We start from the raw sequence: 14,874 nt of genomic DNA, 5'->3' as shown, positions 1-14,874 counted from the left end.
CATCAGGGAGCAATGCAGCAATGCAATAAAACAGGTCTATTGAGTCCCTTATCTTGTATAGTATGACGCCACATTGTTCATGAATGAGTAAGGGACTTTCCATGGCCTTTAGAAATAGCTGAGTATCTTTACATCATGCCATCCTTAAATTTGAAATTGTACGCTTTAACACCTATTATAATTAAAATCCTTATTTTCCGTGATATATCTAATTCTTTTTTTATATAACCATGGATATGACTATGTTTGACAGAACGACACACATCCAAAAGAAGTGCTGTATTTTTATGAAAATTTATTTAAATTAACATTAAAACAGGACAAGTAAATAACTTAAAGACATACAAACACCTTTTTTTATGACTACTACATCCATTGTAGCAAATAAATCAAATAAATAGGCAAATTTACAACTGAAATCCAGGGAGCATTAGGATCCCTTATATTGAAGAACTTGACTTTGAAAGTTCGAGTATTCAGTCTTGCGTGTCTGTTTGGCCTGTTGAAATTATGACAGAGTTTATGAAGAGCTCCAGCTTAGATATTGCACCTCTCTTCTGGGGTCTCTTCTTCTCAGACGTGGTGCAAATATCTCTGCTTTGGTCCAAGCTTTCTTCTCCATCTAACTCTCTACATCTCCTTAAAAGGAAAAAAAAAGGAAGAAACAAGTAATTAATTAATGACCAGACTAAGTGGGTTTATTTGATATTTGGTTATTTATGATACATATTATAATAATTATTATTATTATTATTATTAATGAAATGATGTCTTGTCCACGACATAAAAAGACAGATGGCAGATTATAGCCTTGGAAATGACATAACCAAAAGCAACAGGACCCAGATGAGCTGATGTTTTAGACATATCTTTGCTATTTTGAATGAGATACAGTGGTGTATTCCATATGATCAGTGTGTGTTAAAGCCAGACTCACCGGAGTGTGCGTGTGTGTTGAACGCGTTTGTCACGGTGCCCTGGCCATGCGTAAAGATTCCTGCTGTCCCGAAGTGGAGCTTTCGGTGTCCTGTCTGGTTTTAAAGTCCTGGATGGCCCTCCTGTTCTGGAAATCAATCAGCGCCATGGTGATGACCGCGTTCCAGCAGTTATCCTCGCCTGAGCACCGGAAGTCGATCTCCTTGTCGTCCGTGGTGACGATGGTGAAGTAGACGAACTTGCCGGTGCGCTCCACGCAATCCACCTTCTTAATGCACTGCAGCTTGAGCTCTTTGCTTTTGCTTTTCTTCTGCGTGTCGGCGTACAGGTTCAGGCTGTCCGTGGTCAGGACGCAGGTCTTTCTCTTCCAGAGCTGGAGCAGGTTGTCGCTCCTCTTCTCCAGCTCGCCCTCCTTGAGCACCTTGGAGCTCTCAACTGGAGTCATTTTCATGATTTGTGAAGGAATGCTGAAAACGGGTGGGTTGTATCCTAAAAGCAGTTGTGGTTAAATAAAGGCTCCTGTGTTTTTCTTCTTCTTCTTTTCGCCTTCTCGTGCGAGCAAACGAGCGAGCGAGCGAGCTCCTTCTTCTTCTCCTGCTTTCCCCGCTTCTTCTCGTGTCTGGGACTGAGAATGAATGAGACTGGGAGGGTTTATAGCGGTGTCGCGTGGCCCGGCCTCCTGCACGTCACATGCGCTCGCGGTATTTGAGTAATTCATTGGCGGAACGTGGGCGGAAATGTGGCTCAGATGACCTTCAGCCCTCAGCTTATTCCCTAAAATACCTCATTACAGCATTGCATTAGGGCCCAGTTACAGCCCATAATATCTCGAGCCTTACCCGCGACTGTGTAATCTTATTATCATCCGAACCTAGCTGTTAACCCAGCTCTTTGTTTCCTAGACAGATTTTTGTGTTCTTCGCTAACAGGAGTGAACCCCTATGTCTTCTCTGCTGTTGTACCTCAAGTTGTTCAATGTTTTCTGTGTACCAATATACACTCACTCATTCACTCGTCGTCTATACCGCTTTATCCTGTATTCAGGGTCACGCGGACCTGGAGCCTATCCCAGGAGGCTTAGGGCACGAGGCGGGGTACACCCTGGACCGGGTGCCAATCCATCACACACTATGGGCAATTTGGAAACGCCAATTAACCTAACCTACATGTCTTTGGACTGTGGAAGGAAACCGGAGTACCCAGAGGAAACCCACCAAGCACGGGGGGAACATGCAAACTCCATCTACACAGTGAGGGGAATCGAGTCTGGCCAGGAATCGAACCCGGACCCTGGAGGTGCCGCCCCCAATATAGCCTATATGGACAAACGTATTTAGCCAAGCGTGCAATGACACTTCAATATGGAGTCGGTCCCTCTTTTGCATTACCACTCTTCTTAGAAGGCTGTCCACAAGATTATAAAGTGTTTCTGTTGGAATTCGTTCCTTTTCGTTCTTTAGCGCATTTATGAGGTCAGGCACTGATGTTGGACCAGAAGGCCTGGCTTGCAATCTCTGTTTCAGTTCATCCCAAATGAGGTTGATAGATGATTATAGTTCTTGCATTGTGCACTGGGGCACAGGCATGTTGGGATAGAAAAGCGCTTTCCCCAAACTGTTGCCAACACAACTTGGAGGAATAGCATTGTTAAAATGTCTTGGTATGCTGAAGCAATAAGGTTGCCCTTCACTGGTGATAAAAGGCCTGATTAACACACATAAATTTAATAATTAACAGGTTTGGCCAAATACATTTGACCAAATACTGTGGTCAAAAGTGATTACACAAGTTACTATATCCTTTCTGGAAACTTGAACTATGTGGCCTGACCTCTCCACTCACATGATTGTTTTTAGTATATAAACAGTATATTCACAATTCTGTTCAAACTGTGTAGATTGTTGTGTGTGGGATATAAGCAGATTTTAAACCAGCTAAATCATCAAATCATCTGGCACCAGCATCTATGATCAAAGTCACAGAGCGTAGACTTTTTCTTTCTTCTGATGTTTGATGCAAACATTACCTGAAGCTCTTGACTTAGCAGTTGTATTGTTATTCCTATTAAATAGACCATTTATTTTTCACGTGTAGTACGTGCATTTCTGTTTTTTATTATTTTTTTCAGTTGATTTATTTATGTAGATTTTCATATTACAAACATACAATAGGGTCTTTTTTTCCCATGTGATCACATATTTTCATCATAACAATGTTGCCCAAGTCACATGTGCAGTTTCAGGGTATAATGGTGAAACGCAATTTTACATGCTTTTACAATATAATCATGTGCGATTTTAAATGTAGGCAATTTTTCCACAAGTTATGATAAAACTGTTACTTTTAGCCATTGCGTCAATGTTCTCTGGTAATAGCCCTTGAGGTTTAGTTTAGAGTTTAATATTAGCTGACCTTCAGTTGCTAGAACATTATTTGCTGATGTGGAAAATTCATGAACTTTTGGATGCAGCAACTTCCATTGAACAATTTGCCTTGTAAATGTTAATTTACTGTATATGTACGTCAGTATTTAATTGTTAATAGTAGTGCTTTATAAAGGTCTAGTTTATTGGTAATGATTTATACAATAGTTCAGAGGTTATAAAAACATTTCATACAACAGTTAACTAAAGTAAAACCGGTCACTTGCTGTGTACTGTTAGAAAGGTATGACAAATGCACAGTATTTTAACTTCAGCTCAATATCACAGTTTTGCTTACAGTCCCACAGGTTCATTTTATAAGGTTATTCGCTCTATAACACTGCAGCCGCATTCCTTTATTGAAGATATTTGGTATAACACCAGTCTGTTGTATTTTCAACCCATAACTGCTTTATATGAATGATGATGTCTGCAACTATGAGAAAAATTTAATGTCTTCACCTGGCACATGTACTGGGCTACAACTGCCAGCTCTTTGTGATTGTCTCTGGTAAAACAAACACTTTAAACAAACATTTAGAAATAAATGGACATGCAAATTCTTTCCATGTGAAACACTTCATCTCTCATGCAGATGTGTGAACAATAAATCTTCATGATATTGTTATGCAGCGTATTATAGCAACCCCTACCACACTGACAAATGTGTACACACTATAAATTACAGCAATGTTAGATACCACATGTTTATCCCGTGATTCAACTTCAACATGCCATTTATAATTAATAATTTTTAAGTTATGCCTTAACTAGGCATAAGATTAAAATCACTGATGAATTGAATAACATTAATTTTCCTATCTCATCATTTCATTGTCGCTATCACTTTATCCTGTATACAGGGTCATGGGGGCCTGGAGCCTATCCCAGGACACTTAGGGCACGAGGCGTGGTACACCCAAGACTGGGTGCTAATACATTGCAGGGCTAATTACAACAGAACCTATTAAGGCGTGGGAAATATATTAGACAGCTAGTGAACCACCAGTTCTTACAAGTGAGTAAGAAGAAGTAAACAGAAAAATGGGCAAAAATAAGGATCTGAGCAACTTTGATAAGGGCTGAATTGTGATGGCTAGATCATTTAGTCATAACCTCTAACATTTCATAACCTATAACTGCCACACTGTAACCATGAATGGTTAAGGAAGAAGACAAAGAACTCAAGGTGTTGACCTGGCCTTTAAATTCACCAGATCTCAATCTGATCGAGCACCTGTAGGATATGCTGAACAAGCAAATCTGATCCATTGAGGTCACACCTTATAATTTACAGGTATTAAAGCATCTGCTGCTAACATTTTAGTACCAGATACTGTATGTCAGCACACCTTCAGCGTGTGGTCCATCCCTTCATGGGTCAGGACTGTTTTAGTGGCATAGGTGGGAACTACACAATACTATACAGATGGTTTTACCATCCTATTTAACAGCTTTGGCTATAGATTTAAATGGATGCCTTTGTAGAGGTAATTATTGTTGTAAAGTTTAGCCTATTCTAACATATGACTTGACACATATCACGTGAGACTGAGCCTGATATGAACAGCATAATGGTTGTTTAAACAAGCTGGAGAGAGGAAATGTGCAAACACAGCTGTGGATTATGGGAAAATGGTGCTAAAAGGAAATACCTTTTGTAAAGATATTGGCAACATTCTTTATTTATGTATATTTACACAGCAAATAATTGATTATACAAGACTGAACCTGATCATAATTACAATCATGTAGGTGTGTACTGCTAGACGTTTCAGTGGTGTCAGACAGTAAATGGCTCTGCACACCTTTAACAAGTTCATAAGCTCCTGCACCTGTTTTACTGTAGGTTACATTTACTGCATATTATTACAGTATATTACTGTATTTTAACCATATTAAAGGTGTAATTATATTTTTATACTAACGTAATTATAATATTAGCATTAGCATAATGGTTAAGAATTTATACATTGATTTGTTATAGTTGTATTAAGTTTATTATTTTTGCATTGCATTATTTTATTTGGAAATAAATTAATATAAAGCTTCCAGATTTCAAAGGATTAAAATAAATTGTAATTCTATTATTAACTTATAAGCTCAACTATGAGCAGCATCTTACATTAGCAATTATATCTTATTTTGGTATGTATAATAATAATAATAATAATAATAATAATAATAATATCTTTTTTTTGGTATGTATAATAATAATAATAATAATAAAATTAATAATAATAATAATAATAAATATTATTATTATTAATATTATTGTTATTATTATTATTATTATTATTTCATTATTTTATTATTATTATTATTCAGTCAGTTTATAATACAATAGACTACACTAATGCACTTATCCCAGAGTTTTAGTAGTGTTTAAATACCATCAAGGCAGAAAGTTTTCTCAGTACACCAGAGACATGATCAGACTGCTTGCTTCACATCTGAAACACTGTCCTCCCAGGAACTCCTTTAATGGCCAAACCTCAAAAAGTGTTGCAATTACTCCCAGCTGATTTCCCCTGATGTACAAGTGGTGTTCATGAATGATTGTATGTACACTTCCCACATAGTTGGATCTCTTTGAATGGTTTATACCCTTCAGATGTTTTAATGTGGCTAAGAATCTTATCACCATAATGTAAATGTAAATGTTATACAGTTTTAAGGCCTTATTCATGAGTCCCGGTTTGGCTTGAACACCACTCGTAATTTTGATTAAAAATCTTAATATAATTGCTGTCACTTCCAGATAACTGTACTGTATTTTCAAACTGGCTTTATCTAAAAGCTCCAGGGTTTGTATTATAATCACAGTATTTTACGGCACAGTTATTCATTATATAAAATGCGGCAAGGACTAACAGCATATCTCCTTTCTTTAATTATTAAACCAATATCCATTTTCAAAGGCCTTTTCATAACTGTATAAGGTGTAATTTAGCCGCCTTTTGACTTTTGTTGCCTGTTGTATTGTGGGCTGTATTATGGTTACCAGGGTGTGTGGGGGTGTTGTCTTGGGCACACAGACACGCAGGCATGTCTATGCTGTGAGTCAGTCTAGCCCACAGCATTTGAGCCCTGATGGGAGGGATCCTAAAAGCGCCAACTTAGTTCAGATCTGTGAATTCATGGCTGTTCTTCACTGATATATACCAAGTGTTTACACTGTAAATGACATGGTGTTCGAACAGAGTAGGATCTAAATATCAGGTGACCTTTACAATCCAGCACCAGTAGAGTTGTGTTTTGAGCACTGTGTCAATTATGTCTTATCATGCTTGTTGAAGATGGCATTTTAATCTGTCTATGTTAATCAGTGGGTGTATTTTGAGGACAGTAAATTCCTAACAAAGCAGGACAAAAGTCATAACAAGGATTAAGTTTTAACATTGCAATGATTTAAAAAGGAGAAAAAATTGTGTTGGTTTCTGGGTCAAATCACATAGATACAGTTAGTGTTTAATTGATTAATTATTACAGTAATTCTTAATTATTAGAAGGTTTGGATTGCTGTAACATTTTCTACACAGCTTCTTTCCAAATGAGAACTAAAACATTTTATGAACTGAATTAGAAGGGACTTTCCACGCCTGATTTCAGGTCTAGTTCAAGCAAGTCTGAACAAGTCTGAGCGTTTGACTTTACCTTGTGCCTGTGCAAGGAAATGTCGAGTCAGTGCACTGAGCTTCAGTTCATAAGACCACACAGTAGCTCTTTCATAGACATCTTTCATTGGAATTTCGAAGATTTTGCATAACTACACTGATCATTATTCCATCCTACTTTGTGCATTTTTTGTCTTTTAATTAAAGAAAAGCATAGACTATATGACCAAGTGACAAAAAGAAAAAGCTAATAGAAAAGACAAATGTACAACCTGCAATTCACAAGGAAACATGTTAAATATGTTCTGTATTAGATTTAATGATCTAAGCATGATCCTATACATGTACAGTGGTGTGAAAAACTATTTGCTATATTTTACTATTATATCCTGATTTCTTATTCTTTTGCATGTTTGTCACACAAAATGTTTCTGATCATTAAACACATTTAACTATTAGTCAAAGATAATATAATTGAACAAAAAATGCAGTTTTTAAATGATGGTTTTTATTATTTAGGGAGAAAAAAAATCCAAACCTACATGGCCCTGTGTGAAAAAGTGATTGCCCCCCTTGTTAAAAAAATAACTTAACTGTGGTTTATCACACCTGAGTTCAATTTCTGTAGTCACCCCCAGGCCTGATTACTGCCACACCTGTTTCAATCAAGGAAACCGAGACTGGGCAAAAACGGCCTGCATGGCAGATTTCCAAGGCGCAGACCACTTTTAAGCAAAAAGAACATTAAGGCTCGTCTCAATTTTGCTAAAAAACATCTCAATGATTGCCAAGACTTTTGGGAAAATACCTTGTGGACCGACGAGACAAAAGTTGAAATTTTTGGAAGGTTCGTGTCCCGTTACATGGGGCGTAAAAGTAACACAGCATTTCAGAAAAAGAACATCATACCAACAGTAAAATACGGTGGTGGTAGCGTGATGGTCTGGGGTTGTTTTGCTGCTTCAGGACCTGGAAGGCTTGCTGTGATAGATGGAACCATGAATTCTACTGTCTACCAAAAAATCCTGAAGGAGAATGTCCGGCCATCTGTTCGTCAACTCAAGCTGAAGTGATCTTGGGTGCTGCAGCAGGACAATGACCCAAAATACACCAGCAAATCCACCTCTGAATGGCTGAAGAAAAACAAAATGAAGACTTTGGAGTGGCCTAGTCAAAGTCCTGACCTGAATCCTATTGAGATGTTGTGGCATGACCTTAAAAAGGCGGTTCATGCAAGAAAACCCTCAAATAAAGCTGAATTACAACAATTCTGCAAAGATGAGTGGGCCAAAATTCCTCCAGAGCACTGTAAAAGACTCGTTGCAAGTTATCGCAAACGCTTGATTGCAGTTATTGCTGCTAAGGGTGGCCCAACCAGTTATTAGGTTCAGGGGGCAATTACTTTTTCTCACAGGGCCATGTAGGTTTGGATTTTTTTTCTCCCTAAATAATAAAAACCATCATTTAAAAACTGCATTTTGTGTTTACTTGTGTTATCTTTGACTAATAGTTACATGTGTTTGATGATCAGAAACATTTTGTGTGACAAACATGCAAAAGAATAAGAAATCAGGGAGGGGGCAAATAGTTTTTCACACCACTGTATAACATGTTTTTTAAAGGAATCTCACATTGTTTGCTCATTTTAAATTAAATTTCTACATTTGAGTGTCATTTAAATAACAACAGAGTTATATATTTGAGTGTTCATTTTTCTTTTAGCATTGCTAATAACATGAATATGAAGTGTTTAAGGTGTTTGTTTGTTAGTAAATTGGAAATGGCTGAATGCTGAATAGGGCACGTTGGGATGCCGAGGATGTGCATCTCAAATATCTGACCCTTGCCCTCTGACTGGCAATTATGGATCCAAGGGTGAAGCCAAAGTAATAATTTTCTAATTAAACTAGGTCTCACTGTTTCTACTGTAATTCTATGCAATGCACATGTCTATGATGTTTCCTCCATGTTTTCTGGTTATCCTTCACCTCCATACATGCTGACAGGTGGATTAGCTATACTAAACTGCCTATCAGTTTGAAAGTGTGTGTGTTTATGTGTCCAGTGGACTGGTATCCTATTCCGGATGTATTCTTGTACCTCACACTTGGGTTAAGCTCTGGATCCTGACCAACATAAAGTGTTTACTGATGATGTATGACGGAACAGTGGAAATAGACAACACTTGCTGAGAATATTTATTTTTAATTGTTTAATATGTGTTTTAACTTTTTTTTTTTTTTTAAGGGACTTACTCACATCATTTTAAGCATGTGGATCCCTAACACAATTGTGATCACTGCATCATGGCACTATTTAATACACCTCAGGAAATACACACTGTGTTAAAATCCTTTAAAGCGTTTGTTATAATGACATGACATTAAAGCTGTATTCCGTCAATCTAAATCGGATGAATAGGATTAATCCTGTAACTATTAGAATGTGCGTGGCAGTAACAATGATCACATAGATGTGTGGTTGTTATGGTAACTATGAAAGAGACCAGAGTGAAGCACAGCTGTGTGATGATGCCACATCAAACCTCACAGCTGCTATCTGATAACGCTCCACCAGGCCTTCATACATGTCAACACCCTATCTTTGGCACCTCTTCTCCCTTTTCAATTGTTTTGGCCACCTATATATAGGTTCTTAGGACCCACTCTGCCCTACAAAGGCCTCACGCTCATAAAGTCTCATGTCACGCTCTGGGCCAGGAATGAAAGACTGATGAGTCTCTGTAGCTATTTGAAGCATTGTTCAGATAAGCTCTTTCTACAGAGGCCTGGGCAAATGCTGATGCACCGTGGGAAAAAGAACAAATGGCACTAATGTCCTGGTCAAGCGTTCAAAACCGCTGGGAAACAATGCGCAGGGAATGAGGAGCTCCTGAAAGGTCAAAAGGTCCAGGCTCTTCATCAAGGTCTAAACCCTGTTAGTGAGCACAAATTAGAGTCAACGAGCGCCTCTGAAGCTAGTGTCAAAAAGATGACATGAATATTAATATGTTATTCTATATGAAAAGATAATCAACAAAACATTTTGTTTATGTTTTTTTTTTTTTTTTTTTTTTACCAAGGTAATGATCAAAAATTGAAGAATTGGATTATAAGGCACGATCTATATCCATGTATCTACGGTTTCTATCCTTTTTGTATTCAGTGAAGCAAAAAAAAAAAACAATACATGTCAAATGAACAGAAAGAAAAAAGCAAAAATATCACACATAAGATAAATATAAACACTACAATTCAACATAAGCTATTTAAAGTATGCATTAAATCAAAGGTATGCATCATGCCTTAAGTCTCAGGTGTCTAAAAAAAAGGGGGTGGGGGGGCATCTTTAAGTTCTCAATATATTAAAATAAATGGTGGCCTGGCATTTTTCTTTCTTTCTTTTTTTATCTATATTTTAGTGTACTTTCAGATTGACAGCTGCATTATGATGATGATGTCAGTGATATTAATCTGACATTAGGGGTGGGCGATATACCGGTAGACGCGGTTAACCGGTAGAAATTTATCAACCGATAGAGATTTTGGTCTATCGTCTTAATCGCGGTTGAGATCACGTGACGTTGCACGTTACGTAACCACGCAATGCACATTCACTTCTATGGGAAGCCAAACACATCTAAAGTGGGATGAAACCGTGGCACCCGATTGAGCCGGCGTGGGCAGACCAAATATCCAGACCCGGTGGATCTGTTTTTGGCTTCACATACACTTCGACAATGGAAGAAGACGATGCAGCAGTAAGGAGTTTGCTTACATGTGACAAAACCAATAACGAGGAGATTGTAAAGAAAAAAAGGTGCATCGTCTGTGTTATGGAATTGGTTTGGGTATAAGAAAAGTGATACGAATGAGCTGAACGTGATTTGCAAGCTATGCAAGTGCACTGTTTTAACAAGAGGTGGAAACACGTCAAACCTTTTCTATCATCTGAAATCCAAGCATCCAAACGAATATGGCCAAAGTAAAAAAAATGCGGCAAAACTCAGCAATTCACAGTTTAAATAAAATTACATTATGTAGAACAGTTTCTTTGTGTTTGAATTTTTATTTATGCATTTTCAGATACAAATTGCTATATTGTGATATATATCGTTATCGAGGTAGAAAATTGCTTCTAGCGTAATAGAAGATTTCGATTATATTGCCCACCCCTATCTGGCATGCTTAAGATGTTTGCTTTTTAGTCCTAATGCTGAATAAGTTACTTGAGGACACTGAAGTTGAGAATCACACATAGCTGACCTCTAACTGGAAATTCTTGCTGCAAGGGTAAAGAATGCATGAAAGTAATTATCTGTCCTTTGAATTATGTGGCTAAATTTAGCCTTATAGTTTGTTTGTATTTTGGGAAATAGATTCAGATGAATTTGTACATAAAACATTGCAGGCATATAATGACAAAAGTAATAACTGCATAAAAAAGCAATAGACTTGGCAGGGACCGCCCTGGACAGGGTGTCGATCCATCACATCATCAAGACATATATTATGGGCAATCTGAGAATAGCAATTAACCAAATCTGCATGTCTTCGGATTGTGGGAGGAAATCGGAGTGCCCAGAGGAAACCCACCAAGCACGGAGTGAACATAAAACTATATGCCCACAATATAGTGGGAATCAAACCCTCCATTACTGCTCACCATTACGCCACTGTGCCATTGCTGCTACAGGATAATAAGGCTTAATTTATCTCTGATTGGTTCCTTCAATCTACTTCAAATAAAATCAACAATAAAAAATGTGGGTTATGTTAATAACTAGTGCAGTGATATCAATATGAGCAGCATCAGCTTACACAGAACATATTTCACAGTAAGATCATTTCCATCATACAGTTTATTATCCATGTTGAGATTTAGGATTCCAAAGTTATTTCAGAATTTACCTGGGGAAATTATAAATATTGAGAGTTAAGGTGGTCTGCCGCTTCAGAAGATTTTCTAATATTTGCATTAAGTAATTATTATAATTACCCATAATATTTGCAATATTTGCATTATAATTTTCCATAATATTACTTTATTACTCCTATTTGCATTTAGATTGTTATAATTACTTTAATCCTTTTTAAACATCAGGCATTTTCTAAACAGTGAGTTTATATTCAAGTTCTTTTTTTTTTCTTTAGAGCAAAGAGCTCCACCTCCTACACGCCTACATATTCCTATAGGTTTAACAAACTTAAACTTACCAAATTTCCCAAAGACCACATACTGTACTTGTTTTCAGTGCTGCAACACTTTTCCAGGCTATGATTGGCTTTGTCACTCAGTGTTAGTTTTGGCTTGTTTGATGGAGGATAAACACCTTGTAGTTTTGAGAAAATTGTCTTGTCTGGAAACTCAATTTTGACATCATAAAGTATATATTATATATTATATATAGTGTATATAACAAGATCCAAGCTTTTGAGGGTCAGGGTCAGTGGTCTGGGACTCATGATCAGCATAATCCGGATGTCTGAGCTGTTTTGTTCTGAGCAAATCTTGCAATCTTGTACTATTGGGGGTTTGATGACTAAGAAAGGACAAAAAAAGCAAGTCAGCAGCTGTTGGAGTCTAGCAATTACAACCCTTTCGATGTCCTAAAGACATTCATTCATGTTAAAGACAAACCAACACATTCCAGCCAGACAGGCTGTAGCTTTCCCATGACAAGGAATGTCATAATTCATTGTCTTTCCACATGGCTGTGTAATCCGTCTGCTTCCTGTTCATGACCAGGTTAAATAGACTCTATAAATATCATACAATGCTATTCATAATTATAATTGTATTGGTATATATACATTTCTAGTAGTACTTTCTGTAGGTTTTATTAAACATTCTGCTTTATAACAGCAAATGATTTGTCCTAAGTTGTCATGTTCAGGGATAAACAATCTTTTTAAAGATAAGATGGAATGTACAGTATTACATGTAACTTATCACATGCAACAAACCGTGGCAAAGCCTTTCCTCTCCTCTGTCACTGTTTTATGTTTGCAAAGGATTTAGTTTTGCTTGTCTCTGCTATACCCTGGGATATACTCATGATGTCATATAGTCATAAATGCGTATATATAGTATCTCAACTGCAACACCAGAGTTAATATTAGCATCATTTTCTAGAGAGAGCTCCATGTCCATTTCTGGATTCAGAATGTAAGGTACAGTATATCGGATTTGTTATTTAAAGTGTTTGCCATTAAAGTACACTGTATGTCATTTCGTATTTAAAGTATCTTCTGACTTATGAAATAGATTTCAGTTCCAAAAAGATGGCTAACATTAGCTCTGTGGGGCAGCGGATATATAAAATCCCTCTCTCTCTCTTAGACATAGCATTGTAAATAAGCACATAAACCACACTAGGTGTGAGCGTTATATGAACCAGATAAGATCTGCAGTGATGCTGCATTCCTTTGCCTCCTTACAATAGAGTTTTTAAGCTTACCTGAATTACGTGTATAAGGTTAGTTCATCAGTAGCCTAAATAAAGGCTAAGGAATCACCTGTCTGGAAATGGTGATAACCAGAGTGGAACCTGAGCGAAGAAACTCCAAACTCAGACAGCAAGAGCCTAAAACAGGGATTGGGCCTAGGTCCATTGAACTGCCAAGGTAATTTTAGGCTTTCATCCTTTAGTTCATGTTAGCAATCTGTTTGCATGCACAACCATTTCTGGAATAGGAAGTTTACTAACCATGATTTCTTGACTGTCCCATAGAGACCTATATATATATATATATATATTAATGTTTATCGTCACTGGCGACCAGTTCCAGATTGTTTGTGTAATAGTTTTGAAATATAAATACATATAAACCTAATTTGTCCTCCAACACTAGGCATACCCAATAAACAGCTTATCCCAACATTACTTGCTGTAATACAGTCACCATCATTGCGAATAGATGCATCAGCTTTTCGGTGGTATTGTTTGTTAGCTTGCTTTCTGTCATACTGACTCACCAAACAGTTATGATAAACTAATTTTGCCTCCCACTGCTAAAGGAAGCTACCAAGGTCTGAGTGTGTGTTTGTGAAGGAGAGACATATCATCATCACCAGAAGGAACCAGAACAAACAAATCTGAAGACAGATTGTCCCATGGTCAGTTAACAACCACAACGAACGTTTGAAATGTAGATGGCCTTTTTATCTACACAAGCATACAGACACGTTCTCATTACCTACAGCCAGTGGTGGAAAGAATACTAAACATACTGGCTTAAGTAAATTTACTGCAAGCATGGTCAAAGAAAAATGTAGCAATCAAGAAAATGTCCATATGTTTCTAGCCAAGCAGCTTACACCTTATCCGCGGCATTTCCTGTAAGTCATAAAAACTCTGGCTAGGTAGTGTAGCTCACGCAGCTAGCTAATTATTTACCTGGCTATGTTACGGCAGGTTGAATGTTGAGTGTTGAAATTCCTATGGGTTTTGATTCACAATATGATTTCCTTTTCTTCTGCATTTTACAAAAAAGTACCTGATAAATTGGGCCATGGATGTTCATCTGTCTCCATAGTCTCAGACATCGCTGCATATCACTAAGGCTTTGTCACCTGAAACATAGACTTTCAGCAAATAAAATAAAAAAGTATTATTTTGATCTGGATTTTTTTATAACTAATACTACAGGTTTACAAAATTTAATGTATTATTATTATTATTATTATTATTATTACGAGGATGAGTCAAAAATTATCTGTACTCCGGTTATATTACAACTTCTGTGGGTTGCATTGTCTTGTTAGCGCTTTCTGTTTAACCTGCTGTGCAGGTGTGAATGTGTTTCATCAGTTCATTTGTAACTGCAGCTACAACGGATGTCCCACTTGTGATTTGCATGAAGGAAGAGCAGCGTGCAGTTATTCCTTTTGTTTTT

General features: G+C 37.2%; 1 protein-coding gene across 1 annotated transcript; it reads right to left on the bottom strand.

The window, feature by feature from the left end:
* Window positions 1-278: 278 nt before the first annotated feature.
* Window positions 279-1,546, bottom strand: phlda2 (pleckstrin homology-like domain, family A, member 2). Its single transcript, XM_053486580.1, has 2 exons — window positions 938-1,546; window positions 279-639 (listed from the first exon to the last, which is right to left on the bottom strand). The coding sequence occupies exon 1, from the start codon at window positions 1,385-1,387 to the stop codon at window positions 968-970; it is 420 nt and encodes a 139-aa protein (XP_053342555.1). The 5' UTR covers window positions 1,388-1,546; the 3' UTR covers window positions 279-639; window positions 938-967.
* Between the last annotated feature and the right edge of the window lie 13,328 nt (window positions 1,547-14,874).

Source organism: Clarias gariepinus, chromosome 2, assembly GCF_024256425.1.
Source record: "Clarias gariepinus isolate MV-2021 ecotype Netherlands chromosome 2, CGAR_prim_01v2, whole genome shotgun sequence".
In the NCBI taxonomy this organism is placed as follows: domain Eukaryota; kingdom Metazoa; phylum Chordata; class Actinopteri; order Siluriformes; family Clariidae; genus Clarias; species Clarias gariepinus.
This window is presented reverse-complemented; position numbering and strand designations above follow the sequence as displayed.